Source organism: Penicillium manginii (genome assembly GCF_028828005.1).
Source record: "Penicillium manginii strain IBT 31320 chromosome Unknown utg000004l:1.0-7231830.0:1.0-7236170.0, whole genome shotgun sequence".
Lineage (NCBI taxonomy): Eukaryota > Fungi > Ascomycota > Eurotiomycetes > Eurotiales > Aspergillaceae > Penicillium > Penicillium manginii.
Window position 1 is genome coordinate 4,438,027 of NW_026643105.1, and position 20,228 is coordinate 4,458,254.

A 20,228-nucleotide genomic window follows, 5' to 3' on the forward strand; every position below is an offset into this window, starting at 1 on the left:
GAAAGTATTGATTGATCGTACGATGGGGAAAGAAGCGGTGGCGGGTGGCTGTGGTGAACAAAAGGGAGGTGACGTTGACGCGGAGGTCACGGGCGCCCGCGGAAGCGGTTGAGTGTATACCCCAGTAGTACCCCGGATATTGCCGTTTTGGTCACTTCTGCACCGATACACATGATATTTACTGGAAAACCAACACACTAGAATGACAACAAAAGAAATAGGTATATATTCGGTGTAGAACTACAGAGTTGCATCGATAGGAATTTGCAAGGGCAAAAAGAAAACCATCATGGGAAGGAACCGCTAGCCGCCAACCTATAAACAACCACCATCCTCAGCGATCTTAGTTCGCCATAGTGCTCTCATTGAATAAATCCGCCAATAAATCATCTAGACAGACTCTTGTATCCACAGCTTCCATCCCGTACGTACTCTCAAAGACATAAATGCTGAGTCTGTCAAAGAACGGTCGCAGAACTCTCTCGACAATCTCATCCTTGGCTGTCTCCCGAATTCGATCTGAAACGAGCCAGGGCCGCTTCAGGCCGCTGCGAGTCACAGGCTCTGCTACCTCGCCAGGAAGAGCCGGGGATAGCACCCCACGCGGACCGAAGCTTTGCGATATCTCGTCGGCTAAGGAGACAGGCTCCCACCGATCGGGCGGGTAGACAGCATCGATGGTATCGGTGACGAAAAGCCATTCCAGTAGTTGGAAATCGTCGGGGGCAATGACCAAAAGCACGTCCAATAACTTGCAGGCCTGTAATAGTGAGTAAGGGCTGTAAAGATCTGATTGAGAGCCTCGGGGCACAGCAGAGATAGCTTCTTGCAGCTCGGCGTTGATCAACGGCCAGAAGGGCGCCATGGTTGAGGGCGACGTCTTGATTGTCAGGGCACGAAGGACCATGAATATTTCTGCTCGCGTCGCTGATGATGGCGACGAGGAGCTAGTGGCCGCCAGGAGATCTTCGAATTTCTGGAGCAAACTTGGGAGCTCACCCACAAAATAGTCGGTGTTGGCAGACAAGATGAGTAATGCAATGCGACGGAGATTGAGCTGTGCTTTACGATCGGCCTCCAATCGCGCTGCAGACGCCCCCACGCCGAACATGATGCCTGCTGCGCTTGGTGGTGGGAGGCGACCCAGCAGCTCAGCGAAACGATCCTTATCAGCAAGAGTCCATTGCCGGAGGAGGTCCATCCAAGTGCTCTTGATAAGATCCACTTGCAATCCGAAGAAACGTGGGTCATTGAATGCATCGGAGATGTCTTTCTTCCAAATTTTCGCTGCTGCCGGGACTTTGGCCATCTGCTGTAGAAGGACCATGACATTGCGGTTCAGGTTATTGGGGAATAGGCGGGAGCGAATCAATGGTCCAACAACATTGGTAGACATGCCGCTGATCGCGGTATTGATACGGTCTGAATCACCTAAAGTAGTGATGAAGGAGGGCATGGAAACGGCAAGGATGCTCAACATGTCATCGGGCCCGGTATGAGATACTGCGGTGCGGTCATAGTCGAGGGACGATCTCGCCATGTAGCCACTGTCTTGGTTAAGTCCCAGTGGCTTGCTGGTGAAAACAGCCGTGAGCAACCGTAGCAGTACATCCTATAGGCATATAAGTCAGCAAGATAAATAAGTGAGAGATCAACTAGAATTAACGTACACCGAGCTCTTTGCGCATCCGGCGATCTTCACCAAAAGTTGTGTTCTCCAACTTTGCCCCCAGGATCGCGGCGAATTCGATCAGTCGGGGAAGAATCTGGCGATGAGGGAAAGGGTTACTGAGAACATCACGTAAGAATGTAGTACAGTCCGCCCAGATTTCGTCCAGAACATCATCGTCCAGAGACCGCGCGTAGGCAACCAAAAAGCTGGCAAGTTCAGACTCGGTAAGGTTTGAGGTCATGGATGACTTGCGGGCCGGGTCCAAAGCATTCGGGTTGGTACGAGTGTAAATGGCGTTGAAAACTGCCGGGATCGTGATCTTCGGGCGAGAGCCTTCAAGGGTGTGTAAAAGGCTGAAGATCAATGTCGCAGTCTCCGTGTCAGATTTAGTCCACATCTCAACCAATGTCTCAAGACATTCTAGGGCCTCCGCTGTAAAGAAGTGCTCGAGTATCCGTCGTGATCGGTTTCGCATACGCAAAGATGTGTATTGGAAGGATGCCATGGATTCTGAATCGGGGGGTGAGCCGTTTCGATCCCCAGCGCCCCACGCCCAGATAGAGAAACAAAGTCGAGCTGCGTCTTGGAAGCAAAGAAGGACCGTCAATCGATCATTAGCAGCATTCGAGCGACCTTGGTTGCCATCGGAGTTAAATACCCCTGACACCATATTCCCAAAGAAGCCCTGAGGCTGGTCCGGGCTCTTCGCCGCGGGAACGTTCGCCTCTTCTACGAGAAGACGCTCGTGAGCATGGGCAATGCAAGTCTCTAGACCGGTAAGCATAGATATGGTAACATGCTCCGAGCGATCCTGCGGCCAATCTTCTGTTTGCTGGAAAGCAAGCTGAAGTCTCCCAAATGAAGCTTTGATTTCCCTGCAGAAGCACTCCACGAGGATGAGAAGTATTTGAAAAATGGATCCCGTGTAAAGAGGAAGCACTTCACATAGTAGTCCAATCCACTTGTCTACAATTTCTCGCGACTTCGCTGAACTGATTCCTTTCAGAAGACAGTCCAAGAGTCTCTCGGGAGGGCGTGGGAAGTGCGAAATTGATGGCGCTCTATCTGCCTTATCACTTGTAAAAGACAGCATGGACGGACTGGTCAATCGTTCACGCGAGCCTGCTCTTTGGTGCTTTGGTCGAGGCGGAGGCGGAGGCGCATAAGCTTGAGCGAACCGAACCTTGAGTGCTGCGAGAAGGGCGTCAATGAGAGCTCCCTGGACGGCAACACTGCCCATCCCATCCGATGCGGTGATAAGACGGTCCACCAGCAAGTCGTCGATGCCGGATTCCACCAGATCTTCAGCGCCTGGGCCTAAAAGAAGTTGTCGCATGAGGTGGAGGGCATCCTTTTGAAGCCTTTCCCCATCGGGGGTGATCTGAACGTTGTTAAGCGCTTGATCACTGATAATCTTTAATGATGCCTCGAAGAAAGTAGCGTGGAGGCTCTTTGAGTTTGCGTGATCTATTTCGAGAAGTAATAAGCTTGGTGCTCCTTGTTGGGGCCTAGTTAGAGATCTACCTTCTTCTGACTTGGAAACATCCTGGCGTTTCTCTATCTCGGATAATGTTTGCGTAAGAAGTGCGATCCAGCCACTGTGAGAAAGTGTTGAAATGATGTTCGATACCGTGCGCAACAGGTAGTTGCATTCTTTATAATCATCCGGTGAGATGGATTGGTTATCTTGGTCAGCTTCACTGGGGGTATCACGTTCGAACAGCTCCTCAATCTTTAGAACGATAACATGAAATATCCTGGAGAGGTTAGCTTGAGAATTTCGAGCAACTTGCAGTCATTCTTACTTGTTAATGGAGGGCAGATCTTGAAGCCATTGCTGAACACCTAGAGAAATATCCCCGGGTTCCTGTGACAGGAGATCAAGAACAATGAAGAGTGGACGTTCGAGCATGGAGCACTGATATGAGAATAGGCTTCCTCCGACATTGAGGACCTGCTTAGGTGGCTGTTGCTCATGAGTACCATGATTGCTGTGATTCCAGAGGACATAAAACTTCTCTGCCTGATCTTCTGATGATAGGTGGTAGGAGCCGGGAGTCTTGGTGCTGATCATGAGCGATGTTATGGAAGCTTCAACAAGATGCTCAACCCAAGATATGGAATGTAACAGCCACAGACAGCGCACGGCTTCCACATGGAACTTCGGGCTCAGTGGAGACAGATACTGCCAAATATGTTCGACTAGGCTGGGAATGAGATCGCTGGCATCCTCGTAACTGACGTAGAAACCAGGGGTATGGATAAAAAACAAGTTTGTCATAACAGAAGCAATTGTAGAGATATCCGCAAAGGCAGCTGTCGTAGGGTTATTACTTCTCGTAGCTAACCTTCCAGAAATCGCCTCGAAAAGTCTCTTGTCTCGGAGAAGGCGTGATCTCGGGAGCTTCTGGAGCAACGTAACCAGCACATTGAGTTTCTCATGGAGAGAGGAAACGCTATCGTTGATTTGTAAGGCTTCAATGGACAAATCCAGAGCTTCCCGAATGATCATTTCCCCGACCTGCTTCGGAGCAAATGGAAGAGGGGGAAGGTCAAGGCTGCTCTTGCTCGCCTGATAGAAGCGATGAATTTGCTTTAGTATTTCACTGTTCTTGGCTTTGGAGTCCGTGCCAGATTTGTCTTGGCTAGATTTCCTCGAGAAGGCTCGCTCTATGAGCAGTGGAGTTATTGACTTTAGCACGCTGTTCAATTCGGTTGAGACGGTCCTTTTGTTGTCACTGTGTGCTGCCTGCGACTTGTGCAATGATGAAACTTCACTCATCTTTACGAGAACTGACAATGTAAGGAGAGGCACATGGACCTGAATCATATCTTCCTCCCGCACATTGAAGTTCTCCAGTATAAATTGAGCCAGCTTCAAGTTGTGCAAGACTTGGTCATGATGGCCATCGATGTCACTTGGGCGGAAGTCAATCAAGCCAAGAAGCTCTGAAAATATAACGCTGCTTTCTACACCATCGAAGAATGCGCTTGCGCTTCGGAAAACTTCCTCGAAGTGGGCACGGGGTGCCTCTTTTGCAAACCCCTGGACGCTGTGGATTGTAGGGAGAAACACTGCAGGTACAATGTGCCCCCCCGATCTCCCAGCGATCCATTAATGAGAGCGCAATACGGAATGGCTTGGTCCTCTCTGATGGGGCTGATGGGGTGTGCTTGATCATCTTGAGAAGACCATTCACCAAAGGCTGCAATCCGACGTGACTGAAGTACTGAGACTGCGAGAGCTCCCTTACATCCCCAGAAGATGAGCGTGTGGTTTCAGATGAGAACTTGCGGCCGTCGAGGGAAGCCCGGTCATTCGCAGGCTCCGGTCCCAAAAACCACGCCCACAGTCGACGATTCAGGCTCATATCTCGCCGGGTAACCACGCCCACTGCCGCAATAATCAACGTTTGTAGGTCTGCTTCTGGAACTTTAGTTTGGAGAATGGGAGAATTCAGAGGTAGGTGCGTAACGAGAAGGTCGAGAAAATTCCGTTGCACCAGGAGTTGTTCATCCGATAGGCCTGATGCAAAGCATCTGATCAACAAACCCGGCTCCGGTAGAATGACTGCATCAGCAGCAGCCAGCATCTCTGGTGGTATTTCTTTCGCATCATTTGCATCGCTTGCACTCGGTCGTCGATCTGCAATTCCTAACTTTGGGAGATAGCGATTCAGGTATGCAAGGGCGCCAAGCCGTCGGCTAGAATTGGTGATGGAGGCGAGGAAGAGACATTGCCAGAAGTACTGCCCTGAAGCGCCAGCCTCGGATGTTCTTTGGGTCTCCAGATCACCAGCAGCATCTCGAAGCTTATTGATTGTACGCAAAGTCGGCTCGAAATCATCACTGGTCTCTTCTTCAAGACCTGGCAGCAAAGCCAGAAGGATTGCTTTCAGAGCCGGTCTAATAGCCCTCGGTTCTAGGTCGACAATGTATCCCTCTACCAAAGAAAGGAATAAGGGACGGACGGTGAGCGAGGCGAAGGTCAGAGTCGGTGCAAGACCGGGAAGATATAAGGGCAGATCATGCGACAGTCCTTCGAGCTAGACGTATGGCCCATCCAATCAGTCATTGTATCCGAGGCCATGCAGCAGACTAGACAAAACATACTTTAATCAACCCAAAGATATATGTGTAGACCTCGAGGGCTTTTTGGTGAACACCCGATGGTAAGGACGGATTCAAGCATTGCGCAAGCCGTTTCGAGACAATCACTTTATGGGGGACGATCGGTTGGTCGGGGGGATGTGTTTGAAGCGCCTTTTAACGGTTAGCGATTTCCTTTCCCAGTCGCTTTAATTTGCATGAGTCTTGTCGCACCTTTAATAGGCGACTGAGGAAGGAGATGTAATCGGCCCATTCTTGTAAAGCGTTGTCGAAGAGTGATAACGCCCGCTCGACGCTCGACGCATAACGGCGGTAGTTCTTATCTTTCTTCAGAGATCCTGTGTTTAATTCATTGGATCGGTTAGACAAGTGCTCAACCGAAGAGTAAAGCATGCGCATTTGTGACCAACCTTCCTTTCCCTGTAGGCGCGAGCGCGTCAAGGAGCTCTCGGAGCTTGCGGGGGAGTCCGACCTCGGAAATGCAGCAGGATCAAGGCTCATGGTGCCAATGTGGAAGTTGAAATGGATGCGAAAGCGGCAGACTATCCTCCGTCATATTTAGGACATCGAGAAGGGAGCTGGTGGAAGAGCCAAAGTGGGTTGAGGAGGATCGAAAGTGGCCGCCTGCGTGGCCCTTTCGATTGTTTTGTCCGCCTTTGGGAGCTTCGCCGCTTCCTCCGCAGATACAATCAGCCAATTGACAACTACAACTACAACTACTTACTACAATCGACACCCAGGAGAAAATACCTTTCTATATTATATCTCCTACTTAACAGCACATCCCCTGACTGCTCATCCCAAGAATGAGGGATTTATGATCTCATCTCCCGCGCCGAGCGACTGCGCCCAGAAGCGCTCGTCTACTGCGGGGATGCCTTCGCAAACTGACCCTCCAACCGACCACCATGAGGATCGCGACGAGCCTAATCCTGGTGCATCGACCATAATTCCAGACTCCACTTCATCTTACCCCAACTGCACCAACCGCACTCCTAGTCCAGAAGGACAGCGACCGCCATTACCCCCACGACCGAATACACTGAGCCTGTTGAATGACGAGGCATCACCCCGAGCACCAACTCTCCAAGCGGAGGCTACAACAGCCGTTTCGCGAGAAGATGCAGGACCTCAGACACCAAATGCAGGAAAGGTGTATTCAAGTCTCGCTGTTCGAGGGCTGTCGCGGGGTCTCAAGGCGCGAGCGAGCTTGAGCCAGCTTACGAGCCCCAAGGGCAGTGACGCGGGAGATTCCGCGAGTATTCGGAGTTCCATACAAAATGGCGATCTTGGAGATGTGGATGCCATGTTTTCGGACTTTGTCGTGACTGTCCCGACAGGCCCGGCAGACACAACGAGTCTATTGCATTTTCCTGAATTCCCGGCAGACAATGTCAATGACGAGGAATTCCTCGACGAATTTAATGCCGTAGGGGAACTAGATGAGCTTGCGGGAAATGAAGGTAGCTCTACCATTTCTTTCTTCATCGGTTGCTCAGGCTCATTAGGCTAACGCGACACTTACACATGCAGATCTCCTCCTCCAACGATGGAAAGCAAAACAGAAACACTATTTGATTCTATCGGCTGCCGGCAAACCTATTTGGACACGGCATGGCGACAGTGGGTTGATATCAACTTATGTTGGTGTCATCCAGACCATTATATCGTTCTATGAAGACTCGAATGATCGCCTGCGAGGTTTCTCGACCGGGGACACTAGATTTGTTGTACTGACTCGTGGGTCTCTGCAAATTGTTGCCATCAGCCGCATGATGGAAAGCGATAACCAGCTGAGACTCCAGCTAGAGGCTTTGTATATGCAAATTCTTTCTACCTTGACACTCCCGTCTCTCACTCATTTATTCTCGGTTCGCCCCTCCACGGATTTGAAACGGCCCTTGCAGGGAACTGAGACACTTCTCTCTTCGCTGGCAGATAGTTTCACGCGTGGATCACCTTCCACATTGCTATCAGCATTGGAATGTCTCAAGGTTCGCAAAGTCCACCGCCAAGCCATCAACAATGCCCTTCTCAAGACAAAGGCCAATAACTTACTTTACGGCCTGGTTGTGGCTGGTGGGCGTCTTGTCAGCGTCATTCGGCCAAAGAAGCATTCTCTTCACCCCGGTGACCTGCAACTTTTATTTAACATGATCTTCGAGGCTGATGGAGTCCAAGCTGGTGGTGGCGAGAGCTGGATTCCCGTCTGTCTTCCTGGCTTCAACAGCAGTGGCTACCTATATATGTATGTCAGCTTCCTCGATCTTCGTAGTGATGTCGAGGAGAATGAAAATATCTCGAAAGATGAATCGGTTGCTATCGTCCTCATCAGCCCTGACAAAGAGAGCTTTTTTGAAATGCAAAGCATGCGTGATTCCCTCGTTGAGGTAGGTTTCTCACCACTGTTTAGACCCTATCATGACTATATATTAACTTCCCCAAAAGCAATTACAAAAGAACGGAAGTCTCCAGGTAATCAAAGCTGCAGTGGACCAAGGGCGACCAGTGACTACTGATATCGTTCCCGGTACAGTGCTTCGCCATTTCTTATACAAATCGCGTGCCAACGTCCAGTTCACCATGTCGTCATATGCTCCCGAGTTTACTTCGGTATCACGACGACGAAGGTTAGTATCTTGCAACAACCAACTTCCAGAAGCAGTTAAATATCTAGTATCCTAACATATCTCTACCCCCAGATTGATGTCTGCATACAACAATCTTCATGCCAGTATCCATGCCAAGAACACACATGTCAAAGTTCATCACTGTGTCTCTCGGTCTGCAACCTCATTTGCATGGGTGACTCCCGTGTTCGAGCTTTATTGTATTGCTGAACCGAGTGCGAATCGAAATGCGCTGGTCCAAAGTGCTAGCAAAGTTGCTCTGTGGGTGAAACAAGAAGAGGAAAGGCTATTTATCATCGGTGGTGCAGTAAGTTTCCAGCCCCGCAACAAGTCGTCTTTGATTTGGATTTTAGTAACCATCGTCTAGGTTTTTTGACTGCAATCGAGGATCTCAGAACCCTGGAGGGTGATAAATCCAAATATTACGTATATAGATGTACTTATGCCTATATTATACCCAACAACAAAATTTCAATAGAAACTATTCAGTGCATTCACGATTTCCAAGGTTGGAATTCAAATTGCTCAATATCTATGTTCTAGACTAACTTGCAAATTTCGACAAATATGGCCCAGAATGTATGTCTAGTCGATGGAATCATCCCGAAGGTTGAAAAGCTGGCGCATGACCTCACCCGACTTGCTGCGCAGTGCATCATGGTACATGGTGTTGGTAATAAACTGTTTAGTTCCCTTGATCTTGGCGGCAGTATTGCAAGCCAGATCAAAGTGCACGTACATGTCATCGATGTATGTCGCGGCGTAGACGGGCACCTCGTTCTTGGCTAGCTGTGCCTCATTATACAGGGAAGGCCAATCGCTTGTGGTAGCGAGGATTTCTGCAACTTCTTGCACCTGCTTCAGCTCCGTGTATGATTCAAACATATCCTTGAAAACCTATAAATTGATAAGGTCAGTTCTGTTGGCTGGTTGGCTCAACGCGCGAGGGAAAAGACAGGCTTACCATCTCTCCGGTGAAATAGATCTCGGGTTGCGAGTCAGAAATCTGGAACTGAGGGCTTGCTGCGCGGCGTCTGTCTGCCGCCCAGCGTGACGGTTTTCTGTATCCCATTGTTAGAACAGCGAACAAAAGTTGAGGGGTACTTTCACCCACCCTTGGCAGTAGATTGCCTCGTGCAAAACGGCATAAATGATGTTCTTGTCCATCCCGCCGTTGCCGTCAATTAGGGCGAGAGTAGGAACGGTGAGAGATTCGAAGATCTCCAAGTCATTCCAGGCTCGAAGGACAATTTCTAGAATATGGTGAGCGGTAGTCATTTCCAAAGATATTATCACGAGAGGAGAATGTACCATGCAAAGAGTCGAGGCCCCCCTATTCCATATTAGAGAATCGCGCATATGTAGGTAGATGGGTTGGAATTCTTACCGTGAAAACCGAACATAATACCAAGCTGTTGGAATCGAGCTGGAGTCAACCATCCGCTTGGCAACGGAACCTGGTTTGTCGCTAAGTACTGCATGATCTTCTTGACTTTCTGAACATCTTCGGGAAATTTGGCGTAATAGGCTTGGTTTCGCTCCGCAACCTTTTCTACTACGTTGTCAGTAACTTTATAGGCGCTTGCTGGAAGATAGTATAATCACTCACCGTAAGTACGAGAGTAGACTGGGTCCGGTTCGCTCACAAGAGGCGGCAATCCTCCGGTTAGGAAAGCTTCTCTCAGACTCTCCGGGCTTTATTCAAATAGCATCAGTAAAGACATTCAACCCATTTGCCCCCCAAAATTTCTTTGTTGGTACTCACAATTTCGACAAGTAAGTGGCAGCACAGAAACCACCGAAGCTTTGGCCGATGATGCTCCATTTGCGCTGGTCCTCAGGATAGTCATCGGTCAAACACTGACGGATTGCTTCGCAGTCACGAACGATGTTGTCGGCTCGGAAGTGCTTGAGATACTCGGCCTGCTTGATGGCATCACCCTGGCGGGCAAGGGTTCCGGCTGTAATAGTCGAGCTAAGGCCAGTACCTCTCTGGTCAAGGAAAAGAACCTTTTTTGAATATATTTTGTCAGCCAATAGCTCTCTCAATAGCTAATTCTTGATGTAGAAAGCTCCCAAGGCTCTCCACGTGGCCAATCAGCTTACTTGGTATCCCTTGCTCAGAGCGGGTTCAACCCAACCGTAGTTCTGCGGGGCACCACATCCAAAACCGGGGCCACCTTGAAGATAGACTAGCCAGGGTAGTTTGCCCTCATCCTTGGTGGGTTCAACTGGTTTGTTAAAGCGAGCTACGCTTCGGGCAAACAGCCTCAGAGTGGTCCCATTTGGCTTGCTGTAATCGACAGGGACGTCGAAGAACAGCTCCGCGATACGCAGCTTTCCTGTAAATACGATCAGCAAGCCTTATCTTCCCCCGGATAAAACCGATCGACCTACCGGGCACGTTGTGGAACTGTCTTTCGATCAGCTTGGCTGCCATGATTGCGAGTTGTGGGTTGTCCGAGAGTCCGAGAGTCCGAGTGTTCGGAGTGGAAAGTGCAGAGTGGATCGACTGCGGAGAAGCACCGGCCCATCGCTGCAACCTCCAACATCCCCTCAGTCTCGTTCCTGACACAGCCTACCACCAATCATCACTTCGGGACTATCCTATCTGGTGGGCCTAATACATCAAGCCTTGTTTATTATACGCTATTGCTGGTTTGGGGAGGTCCAACCGGAGCATTATATCGAGCAGATCCCGACCCCCAAGGCTCAGTCATTCAGAGATTCCGTCAAGATCGGCCCCCGACCAGGTAATATATATACTACTAGTGAGTACCTGGGTACCTAGGTAGGTACCTATTGGTATAATAACTTGAACACTCCGACAGACACTTGCCCTCCATCCTGGACAGCTGTTGTCTCAAACTACTACTAGTACCACCAGTACACGGAGAACTTCCAGGGCTCGAACCTTGAAACACTCAAAATGGACGAGAAGATAATGCAAAAATTGTGGAAGGCCGCCCAAGGCCCCTGGGAAACTGGCGTCCTTCCGAGTACCGAGCAGCTTAGTCGAGCTAGAAAGTCCATTCCCAGTACGCTACCTGCGACTGGCTCTAGCTTGGACTCTGTGCAGAGACATATAATGGAAGAACTTGTGCCAGCATTTAACGGAGGAAGCATCAGTGCCAACTACTATGGTTTCATCACTGGTGGAGCTACACCAGCTGCATTGTTCGCTGACAATGTGGTATCAGCCTACGACCAGAATGTCCAGGTACATCTCCCAAACCATTCAATTGTCACAGATGTTGAGTTCAACGCTCTTGGAATGCTTGCAGACCTCTTCCGACTGGAACGTCCCACATGGCAGAATGGAACATTTACAACCGGAGCTACAGCCAGCAACATCTTGGGCTTGGCCTGTGGTCGTGAGTTTGTCCTTCAAAAAGCAGCCCGGCGAAATGGGTCACAGGTAACCAGCGTTGGAGAAAATGGCTTGTTGGAAGTTTTGCAAGCTGCTGGGCTCTCGGGCATCCAAGTTCTCTCGACGATGCCGCATTCCTCTCTTGTCAAGGCTGCTGGTGTTTTGGGAATCGGCCGAGCCAATGTCCGTAACGTGTGCTCTGCTGATAATGTCCTCTTATTCGATATGGATGTTCTGGAAAAGGAGCTTGCAAGAAAGGACAAAGCTACCATAGTTGCGATTTCTTGTGGAGAAGTTAATACTGGTCGGTTTGCTACCTCTGGAGCGGAGCAAATGAAAGAGATCCGTCGACTCTGCGACAAATATGATGCATGGATCCACGTTGATGGGGCCTTCGGCATCTTTTGTCGCGCCCTGGAGGACAATACTGAGTTTGCAACTATCAAGAAAGGAGCCGAAGGAATAGAAATGGCCGATTCAATCACTGGCGATGGCCACAAGCTGCTCAATGTGCCCTACGACTGCGGCTTTTTCTTCTGTCGACACCACGACCTTGCCCCCCAAGTTTTCCAGAATGCCAATGCTGCATATCTGTCTGCAGGACCTTCTGAGGGACCTTCTATTCCTTCTCCTTTGAACATCGGACTGGAAAATTCTCGGCGGTTCAGAGCCTTGCCGGTGTACGCATCTCTGCTATCATATGGCAGGGAAGGATATTCTGATATGCTACAGCGTCAAATTCGCCTCGCAAGGGCTGTCTATAATTGGATTTATGATTCACCGGCGTACATTGCTCTTCCAGAGTCGACTTCGAAGCCAGAACTTTTGGATCAGACTTTTATGAGCGTGCTCTTCCGGGCTAAGGACGACAACCTCAACCGTGAACTCGCCAAGAATATTAATGATACCTCGCGCATGTTTGTCTCTGGAACTAGCTGGAACGGTGCCCCGGCGTGTAGAATCGCCATTTCCAACTGGAGGGTCAATGTCGAGCGGGATACTGCGTTGGTGACTGAGGTTCTAAACCAAGTAGCACAACTATAATTTCTTTTAATTACTTTGATTGGAGCAATGCACGCATAGCTATATCCTGCCTGTAATGATTCTGCCCAGAGAAGTAAATTTTTAAGCCACTCAGGCTAATCCAAACTAATACGATACCAAAATAATTTGTTTTCCGTTGAGATCACCGGCGACGACCGGCACCTCCCGCATTCTCAGCCCGCTCGGCCATACTGACCACCTCGCCAATACCGGCCTCTTCTTGCTCATCCTCCAGGGCCATGATCTCTTCACGACTATCCCACCATTTCTCCTCTGCCATTTCGAAGGCCGCCTTGCGCAACTCTTTGATGGTCTTACCTTCAACTAGGCCCTTCATAGTGAGTGCTTCAATTCCAATCTGCTGCCAATCATCCGCGGTCCGGCTGAAGAATTCTCGCAAGCTCTCGAAGGGGCGAGGGAGTGGTCGGCTGTCCTCGACAGTTGGCTCTTGCTCCTCAACCTCGAGTTGTTCCATCTCTTGCGTAACCGATGGCACGGTCGCTTCGGCCGGAGGGGTATCGATAGCCATAGAATCGCCCTCCTCCTCATCCATATCGTCATCTTCATCATCTTCGTCGTCATCATCCATGTCCTCATCGCTGTCCTCCTCGTCCAGGAGATTCCAGTTCTCGGGCTCTCTGTAGAAGATTTCCTTGACGCCGTCCATCTTGCCCAAATCAATAGAGTACATATCGTCGAATGTAAACTCGCGATCACCCTTTTCGAATGTACCGCCGTAGATGAAGAGGGTATCATCTTGCACAGCAAGTTGGGCATTGAATCTTCGGTGTGGCATCTCAAAGCGGACTACTGCGGGCTTCTTAGGCTCCTCAGGTTCCTCGGCCTCGGGAGCGCTGGGTCTCATGAACTCATCATCATCTTCATCACGAAGGCCTTGCTTGGTTTCTAAGGCCTTGAGGTTGTTCAGTAATTCTTCCTCGTCCGCCTTGCCTCTGTTACGAGACTTGATAGCCTGGTTCGCCTGCTTCTTGCCTGGGGCACGAGCACGACGCAGGCCGAGTGGGAAGAACCGGTTTCGGTCTGTGGTCCAAGCGAACAAGGTATCGAAGAATTCACTGTCAATTCCTTCTTCGGTCAACTCAACATCGTGGACACCACCAAACATGATTCCACGGCCCTTGTGATAGGCCATTGTTGTTCCAGCGCGTGCGGGGTTGGGAGTATTCGCTGGCTTCTTCCTTCGTTCCCATCGAATTGTAGGGGCAGCAGAGGATGGTGCCTCGGGAACAGGAGGGGTGAGCCTCAAGAACCAAGTATCTTGATGGACCATGGGCCGTAAAGCCATCTTTTGGGGACCGCCCTTGGATTGTTTGCCGCCTCCACCACCGCTGCTCACCTTGACTCGCGAGTAACCACCATAGATGACCGCTCCCGTGTCATGGGGCAAGAAAGAGAATGAGGATCGCGGGTCTGGCTTTTGAGCTGCGGCATTCAGGATAGGGTTGTACCAGGTAAATTGGTTGCAGTCATAGATCCACAGATCTTGCAGATACTTTGTCTGCTGAGAGGTGTCTTGGAAACCTCCAAAAAGAAGGATATAGTTCTAGATAACATGTCAGCTACTGTATTGATATATGGATCACCGTCATTGATTTGAAAAGAGCCACATACCTTGTAGTAGGTCATGCGGTGACCGCTTCGAGCAGGAGGGCCCTTGCCCTTGGTCTCGAGACGAGTCCACTCCCTGGTAGCAGTATCCAAGTGCCAGAAATCATTGTAGTGATAGAATGTTCCCTGCTTGGGCGACGAGAATTCACCTATTTGCGGTTAGACACAAGCCACAGATCAGATACAATGGTTATCATAAGAAAGTTCTGAGCGTACCTCCGAACAAGTAAACTCCGCCCGTGTTACCTCCACGGCACCAAGCATGGCCACTTCGAGGCAGGGGGCTGTTAGGACTGGTGACTTCTCTCCACTCCCCACGATCAATCAGGTAGACGTAGAGATTGTTGAAGAATGTCGCAAGAGTCCCGTCGTAGTACTCGCCACCAAAGAGCAACAATTCATTGCGGTTCGAAGGCGAAGCGAGCACTGTGGCAGAGGATCGTGGTGCCGGAGGCTCTGATACGATCTCGGTAACCTTTAGGAATCTCGCTTGCTCCTCGGCATACTGAGCAAGGATAGAATCCAGGTCGGCATCCTCGACGTCGCTGTCCGCATCCTTGTTCTTGGCCTTGGACTTTTTCTCAGTCTTGGCAGATTTTTTGGACTGCTTGGCCGCAATCCGTTCTTTCTGCTCCGCGGACTTCTTTGTTTTCTTACCCATGGTGGAATTGTGTTTCTGCACAGGATTTTTTTCTTCTCTTGGAGTTCAACGGTTTGGGCCGCGGGGCATAAAAAAAAGGGCTTTCCCCACTTGGATAGATATGGCCCCCGCGGTTTGCTATGGGGGCCACTTAAGTAGCATCTAGGGCCTTTATTATGGAAGAAAAAAATCTTTTTAAAAACTGGGAATCCATGCTCATACGATAGTTTATGATTTTGAATTCTCTCAAAATCAATTAACATTATTCAAGTCTCCTAATTTCTATTTATTTGCATCCATTTCAATGCGGGCCAACTACAAATTAGTTGCTGACCGCTCACGTGCCCGACGCGTTCGAGTGGACCGCGACAACGCGATGAAGTCCGATAACGACTAAACTACAACCTTAGGCGAAAAGGCCATGATTCCAATATCACCCCATGACGAAGAATAACTTGGCCTCTCATTTGAAATGGCTGCTGAAGCAAGGCCCCTCTTTGTACCCATCGCTAACTGCCGAGTCCCCTGTGGTTGAACAACCTACTGCCCGCTTTTCGCAACAACCGACACCACCGGAAGAATTCGAGAAATTGGACGAGATCTTGGAAGACGCCGACGATGTTTCAGATGAAACCATGGCACGATTAATGCTGTGTCCTTCCTCTGAAAGCAAGCCTCGCATGCTTAGCCAGGTCGACAAAAAGCACAATGCGACGTCCTCGACCTCACAAAAGCCGTCCTCGACGCGCAATCTGGCTGCAGGTACGTTTGCCGCGGTGCTACAATGAAGATTTTGGAGTTTAGTTAATGATGATGTGTTGCGATTGCAGGAAACCCCCACCTAGAGCTACAGCCAGCATCCTCTTCCAAGAATTCTCGACCAAAGGCCACCCCACTCAAGTCAGAACACAAGCTCGCGACATCGCCATTCGATGCAATCGAGTCCATTGATCTGACAGGAGAGATCAATCGTTTCCTGCCTTCTTCGGCGACAGCAGACCTTGGCGAACCGCGTCGTTTATGGACCGATGGGGCTGCGCCACAAGATGCTCCCCACGAGAAGCGAGGGAAGAAAAGAAAGAGCGAGGAATACACATCAGATCTGCTATCCCCGTCTAAGCACTCGACAAAGATTCGAACACCTTCCAAGGCAAACAGATCACCTATCGCTGGTAACACCGTGGCAGAATTGCCCGCAGTGTCAAGCCGAACCACCCTCTCGAGTAGTTCGAAACAGCCCAAGCGAGTCATCGCCGATTCTGACGAGGAAGACGATGACCAATTCGATAGTTGGCTTGGTGCCGAAGATGTTGATGACATGATTTTCGACCCGGAGCCGGCATTATACCCAACACTTCCCAAAATGAGCTCCCAGGAAAGCCAGAAGTCGGAATACCACAGTACAGCTTCACGGCCTTCTCCCAGCAATGCCCTGCCACCGCCAACGCGGGCCGAGAAGAAATCATCGTTGCCCAAGTCCCAGAATCCGGATCAATCACCCACACCAAAAGCGCCCAGTTCGCAACAAAGAGATCCGGAAATTTTGAAATTCCTTGCTCTTCCCTCGACATCACTGACCCAGGCTATATCGAGCTTGAAAGCAACGCTTCAGAAGAATGCGGAAATAGTTTATGAGCAGGCAATGGAAGGTCGAACGGCACCGGAATTGATTGCCGCAAACAAAAACCTGGTTAATCAGATGCAGTCCATTGAGACTTTGAAAACCAGCCAAGACTCTTACAAAAAGTGCCTTTCCCGCAAGGACGATCTCAAGAAGAGCCTCATGCGCGTGATCTCCCAGGGCATCGACCCGACAACAATGCCCGAACTAGCCCAAAGTCGAGCTGTAGAAGCCGAGCTGGAGAAAATCGAGGCCAATATCCGCGAGCTTCTCCCCAGCTCCAGGGTCTTCGATATTGCACCGGCATCTGGATTGTCCGATATCGAAGCTCCAATGGCTATTCCTCATGCAGGAGTAAGCCACGAATCCCCTCCTGAAGATATGTTTGACGATTCAGTTCTTTCGATTGATTCCCCGCCTGTTGCATCCCGCTCGGCGTATTCGAGTGAGCCACCCCCGAGGGAGAAATCTCCCTTTACAAACGACCGAGAGACGAGAGACTATTTTCCCGACAGACCTCACGATAAACAAGACAGATTTGTTGCTCGCAATATGGGCTCCCCGCCGCACACAATGGACTTTGACGACTTTGATTGGAACGCCAGCGATGATGAGATGCTCGAGGTGGCGGGAAGTTTCGACAACCGTGCGATCTCTGCTCGTGAATCAGAAGCCCCGAACCGGAAAGTATTTGCAGAAACATCAGGCAACACATCTCGCATGCCGGCCCCGAAGAAATCACCAGGCCGTAGCACTTTCTGGTCTAATAATCCTTGGTCTCAAGAAGTGAAAACGGTTCTCAAGGATCGATTCCATCTCCGTGGGTTCCGTCCCAATCAGCTCGAAGCAATCGATACGACTCTTGCTGGAAAAGACACATTCATCCTGATGCCCACAGGTGGAGGCAAATCACTCTGCTACCAACTACCTTCTATTGTGATGGGTGGAAAGACCCATGGCGTGACGCTTGTGGTTTCGCCGTTGTTAAGTCTGATGCAAGATCAAGTGGACCACCTGCGGAAGCTGAACATCAGTGCCTACTTGATGAACGGTGAGTCTGACAGGTCCGAGCGATCCTGGATTCTTGGTCAATTGTCAAACGCCGGGGGAGAGGGCCTGGAGCTGTTGTATATCACCCCAGAGATGATCAACAAGAACCAGACGCTTGTGCGGGCTCTTGAGAAACTTCACCGTCGGAATAAACTCGCACGGTTGGTAATTGACGAGGCACACTGCGTGAGCCAGTGGGGACACGACTTTCGACCGGATTACAAGGAATTGGGTGAGGTTCGGAACAAGCTTCCCGGCGTCCCAGTTATGGCTTTGACTGCTACCGCTACAGAGAATGTGAAAGTGGATGTGATCCATAATTTGAAGATGACCGGATGCGAGACGTTTTTGCAAAGCTTCAATCGTCCGAACCTTACGTATGAAGTGCTTCCAAAGGGCAAAAACGATGAAGTCCTCGCCGGTATCGCAGAAATAATCACCAAATCCTACCGCAATCAATGTGGTATTGTTTATTGTCTGTCGCGCAAAACATGCGAGAAAGTCGCAGAAGAACTTCGCGAAAAGCATGGCCTTGCGGCCGAACATTATCATGCAGGCATGAAATCAGATGAAAAAGCCAATGTGCAGCAAGAGTGGCAGAAAGGTGAATGCCAAGTTATTGTTGCCACGATTGCATTTGGGATGGGAATTGACAAACCCGATGTACGATTTGTTATCCATCACAGCATTCCCAAGAGCTTGGAAGGCTATTACCAAGAAACAGGCCGTGCTGGTAGAGATGGCAAGCGTTCTGGTTGCTATCTTTACTACGGCTACAAGGACGCGGCAACCCTCAAACGAATGATCGATTCCGGCGACGGCAGTTATGAACAAAAGGCCCGACAAAAGCATATGCTCCGCAATGTGGTTCAGTTCTGCGAGAACCGCAGCGACTGTAGACGTGTTCAGGTACTTGCCTACTTCAATGAATACTTCCGCCGAGAAGACTGCGGCAGCGCTTGCGATAATTGCAAGTCTGATTCGGTGTTTGAGTCGCATGATTTCTCAGAGCATGCGGGCTGGGTTATCAAAATTGTCCGGCACTTTCAAAAGAACTTGAAAGAAAAGGTCACTGTGCTCTATTGTGTGGATATCCTTCGCGGAGACCTGAAGCGGGCCAAATCTGCCTCCCACAAGCAACTTGCCTGGTATGGCAATGGCTCAGACCTTGATCGAGGTGAGGCCGAGCGGCTATTCTACCGTTTATTGGGTGAAGATGCTCTCGCAGAAGACAATGTGATCAACGGAAAGGACTTCGCGGTCCAGTACATCATACTTGGCCGACGAGCCACTGAATATGAGACTGGGCAGCGGAAATTGATGTTGCAAGTGCGTGCATCTCCGAATGGCAAGGCTCGACCTTCGAAGACGACCAAAAAAGGGAAATCTGGCAACCGATCTCATCCTCAGTCCACCATGGTCTCGTCTCCTGTCCAATCTGCCAATGATCGCCGCCAAGCGCGTACCCAGAAACGAAGCGTTGCCGTGAATGACTCTGACAATGATAGCGATGGGTTTGAACCAGTTCGGGTAGCTGGTGGAACCGGGAATCGTAGTTCCCGTGAAATGGGACCTCCGATTACAACTGATCAAAGACTGGATCGACTTGATCATCTGCACAGAGCGGTAGTGGAAGATTTTGAGGTCACGGCAAAGAGATATCTTCAGGAGGTAAGTGCTCTGCATCTTTGCTCTAGTTGCAGAGACATCACAGGCTAACTCTTGGTCAGATTGTTGTTGAGAAAGGCCTTCGTTCTCAACCATTCTCAGACCAGCAATTACGCGAGATGGCTATCTCATTCCCGAAAGGTAAGGAGAGAATGGACTTGCGAATTAGAACAATACTAAGGAATTTCTGCAGATATCCAGCAACTCTCTGCCATACCAGGTATTGACCGCGACAAGGTCACTCGATATGGACGCCAGATTTTGAAGCTGGTAGACAATGCTAGGCGACGATACCATGAATTGACACAGGATGCGGAAACCAGCGGAGTTGTCCCAGACCCCAATCACCATAATGTCATCAATCTCAGCAGCAGTGACGAGTATAGTGATGACGATTTGTTCGTGGATCAAGCATCTAATTTCGATCTTGATTATCCCGTTCAAGACGATACCCAAGATGTCACAAGCCGCTATTTCCCTCCACCGCCATCGCCCGGCTTCGACCCCGGCGACGACTTAAGGGGTAGGCCCTTCCAACTCCAAGGGCAAGCGTTCCAACTACAAGCGACCCGCGCGTCGCAAAAACGGTGGCTCCGCGGGCAATTTCAAAGCCAAAGGTGCTAGATCAAAGGCCAGATCTGGTGGTGACCGACCAGCCAGCCGGTCAGCATCTGCGCCTCGCAAGATCAGCAAAGCGAAAACCTCCAAATCCACGATTGGAATGATGCCCATCTAATGTTTTTTTTTTTTTTTTTTTTTTTTGCGAATTGATCATGAATCGACGCGTGAAGCAT

At 50.0% G+C, this 20,228-nt stretch overlaps 7 protein-coding genes across 7 annotated transcripts; 4 read left to right on the forward strand and 3 right to left on the reverse strand.

The window, feature by feature from the left end:
• Positions 1–343: 343 nt before the first annotated feature.
• Positions 344–6,283, reverse strand: N7533_005366 (dopey family protein; the record flags this gene model as incomplete). The annotated part of the gene is made up of 7 exons (XM_057102016.1): positions 344–1,612; positions 1,671–3,139; positions 3,197–3,429; positions 3,478–4,747; positions 4,806–5,718; positions 5,786–5,935; positions 5,996–6,283. The coding sequence occupies 7 exons, from the start codon at positions 6,281–6,283 to the stop codon at positions 344–346; spliced, it is 5,592 nt and encodes a 1,863-aa protein (XP_056961646.1).
• Positions 6,284–6,599: 316 nt separating this feature from the next.
• N7533_005367 (uncharacterized protein) lies at positions 6,600–7,295 on the forward strand (the record flags this gene model as incomplete). The annotated part of the gene is made up of 1 exon (XM_057102017.1): positions 6,600–7,295. One exon carries the CDS (start codon positions 6,600–6,602, stop codon positions 7,293–7,295), a length of 696 nt encoding a protein of 231 aa, XP_056961647.1.
• Positions 7,296–7,557: 262 nt separating this feature from the next.
• N7533_005368 (Vacuolar fusion protein MON1) lies at positions 7,558–8,779 on the forward strand (the record flags this gene model as incomplete). The annotated part of the gene is made up of 3 exons (XM_057102018.1): positions 7,558–8,172; positions 8,231–8,412; positions 8,485–8,779. 3 exons carry the CDS (start codon positions 7,558–7,560, stop codon positions 8,777–8,779), a joined length of 1,092 nt encoding a protein of 363 aa, XP_056961648.1.
• A 218-nt stretch (positions 8,780–8,997) lies between these two features.
• Positions 8,998–10,852, reverse strand: N7533_005369 (proline iminopeptidase; the record flags this gene model as incomplete). Its single annotated transcript, XM_057102019.1, has 8 exons — positions 8,998–9,309; positions 9,377–9,473; positions 9,527–9,665; positions 9,800–9,964; positions 10,022–10,107; positions 10,178–10,422; positions 10,519–10,754; positions 10,810–10,852. 8 exons carry the CDS (start codon positions 10,850–10,852, stop codon positions 8,998–9,000), a joined length of 1,323 nt encoding a protein of 440 aa, XP_056961649.1.
• A 489-nt stretch (positions 10,853–11,341) lies between these two features.
• On the forward strand, positions 11,342–12,826 carry N7533_005370 (pyridoxal phosphate-dependent decarboxylase family protein; the record flags this gene model as incomplete). The annotated part of the gene is made up of 1 exon (XM_057102020.1): positions 11,342–12,826. One exon carries the CDS (start codon positions 11,342–11,344, stop codon positions 12,824–12,826), a length of 1,485 nt encoding a protein of 494 aa, XP_056961650.1.
• Positions 12,827–12,968: 142 nt separating this feature from the next.
• On the reverse strand, positions 12,969–15,116 carry N7533_005371 (putative Kelch repeats protein; the record flags this gene model as incomplete). The annotated part of the gene is made up of 3 exons (XM_057102021.1): positions 12,969–14,390; positions 14,459–14,604; positions 14,672–15,116. The coding sequence occupies 3 exons, from the start codon at positions 15,114–15,116 to the stop codon at positions 12,969–12,971; spliced, it is 2,013 nt and encodes a 670-aa protein (XP_056961651.1).
• Positions 15,117–15,535: 419 nt separating this feature from the next.
• On the forward strand, positions 15,536–20,170 carry N7533_005372 (uncharacterized protein; the record flags this gene model as incomplete). The annotated part of the gene is made up of 5 exons (XM_057102022.1): positions 15,536–15,857; positions 15,926–19,437; positions 19,497–19,575; positions 19,628–19,957; positions 20,091–20,170. 5 exons carry the CDS (start codon positions 15,536–15,538, stop codon positions 20,168–20,170), a joined length of 4,323 nt encoding a protein of 1,440 aa, XP_056961652.1.
• Between the last annotated feature and the right edge of the window lie 58 nt (positions 20,171–20,228).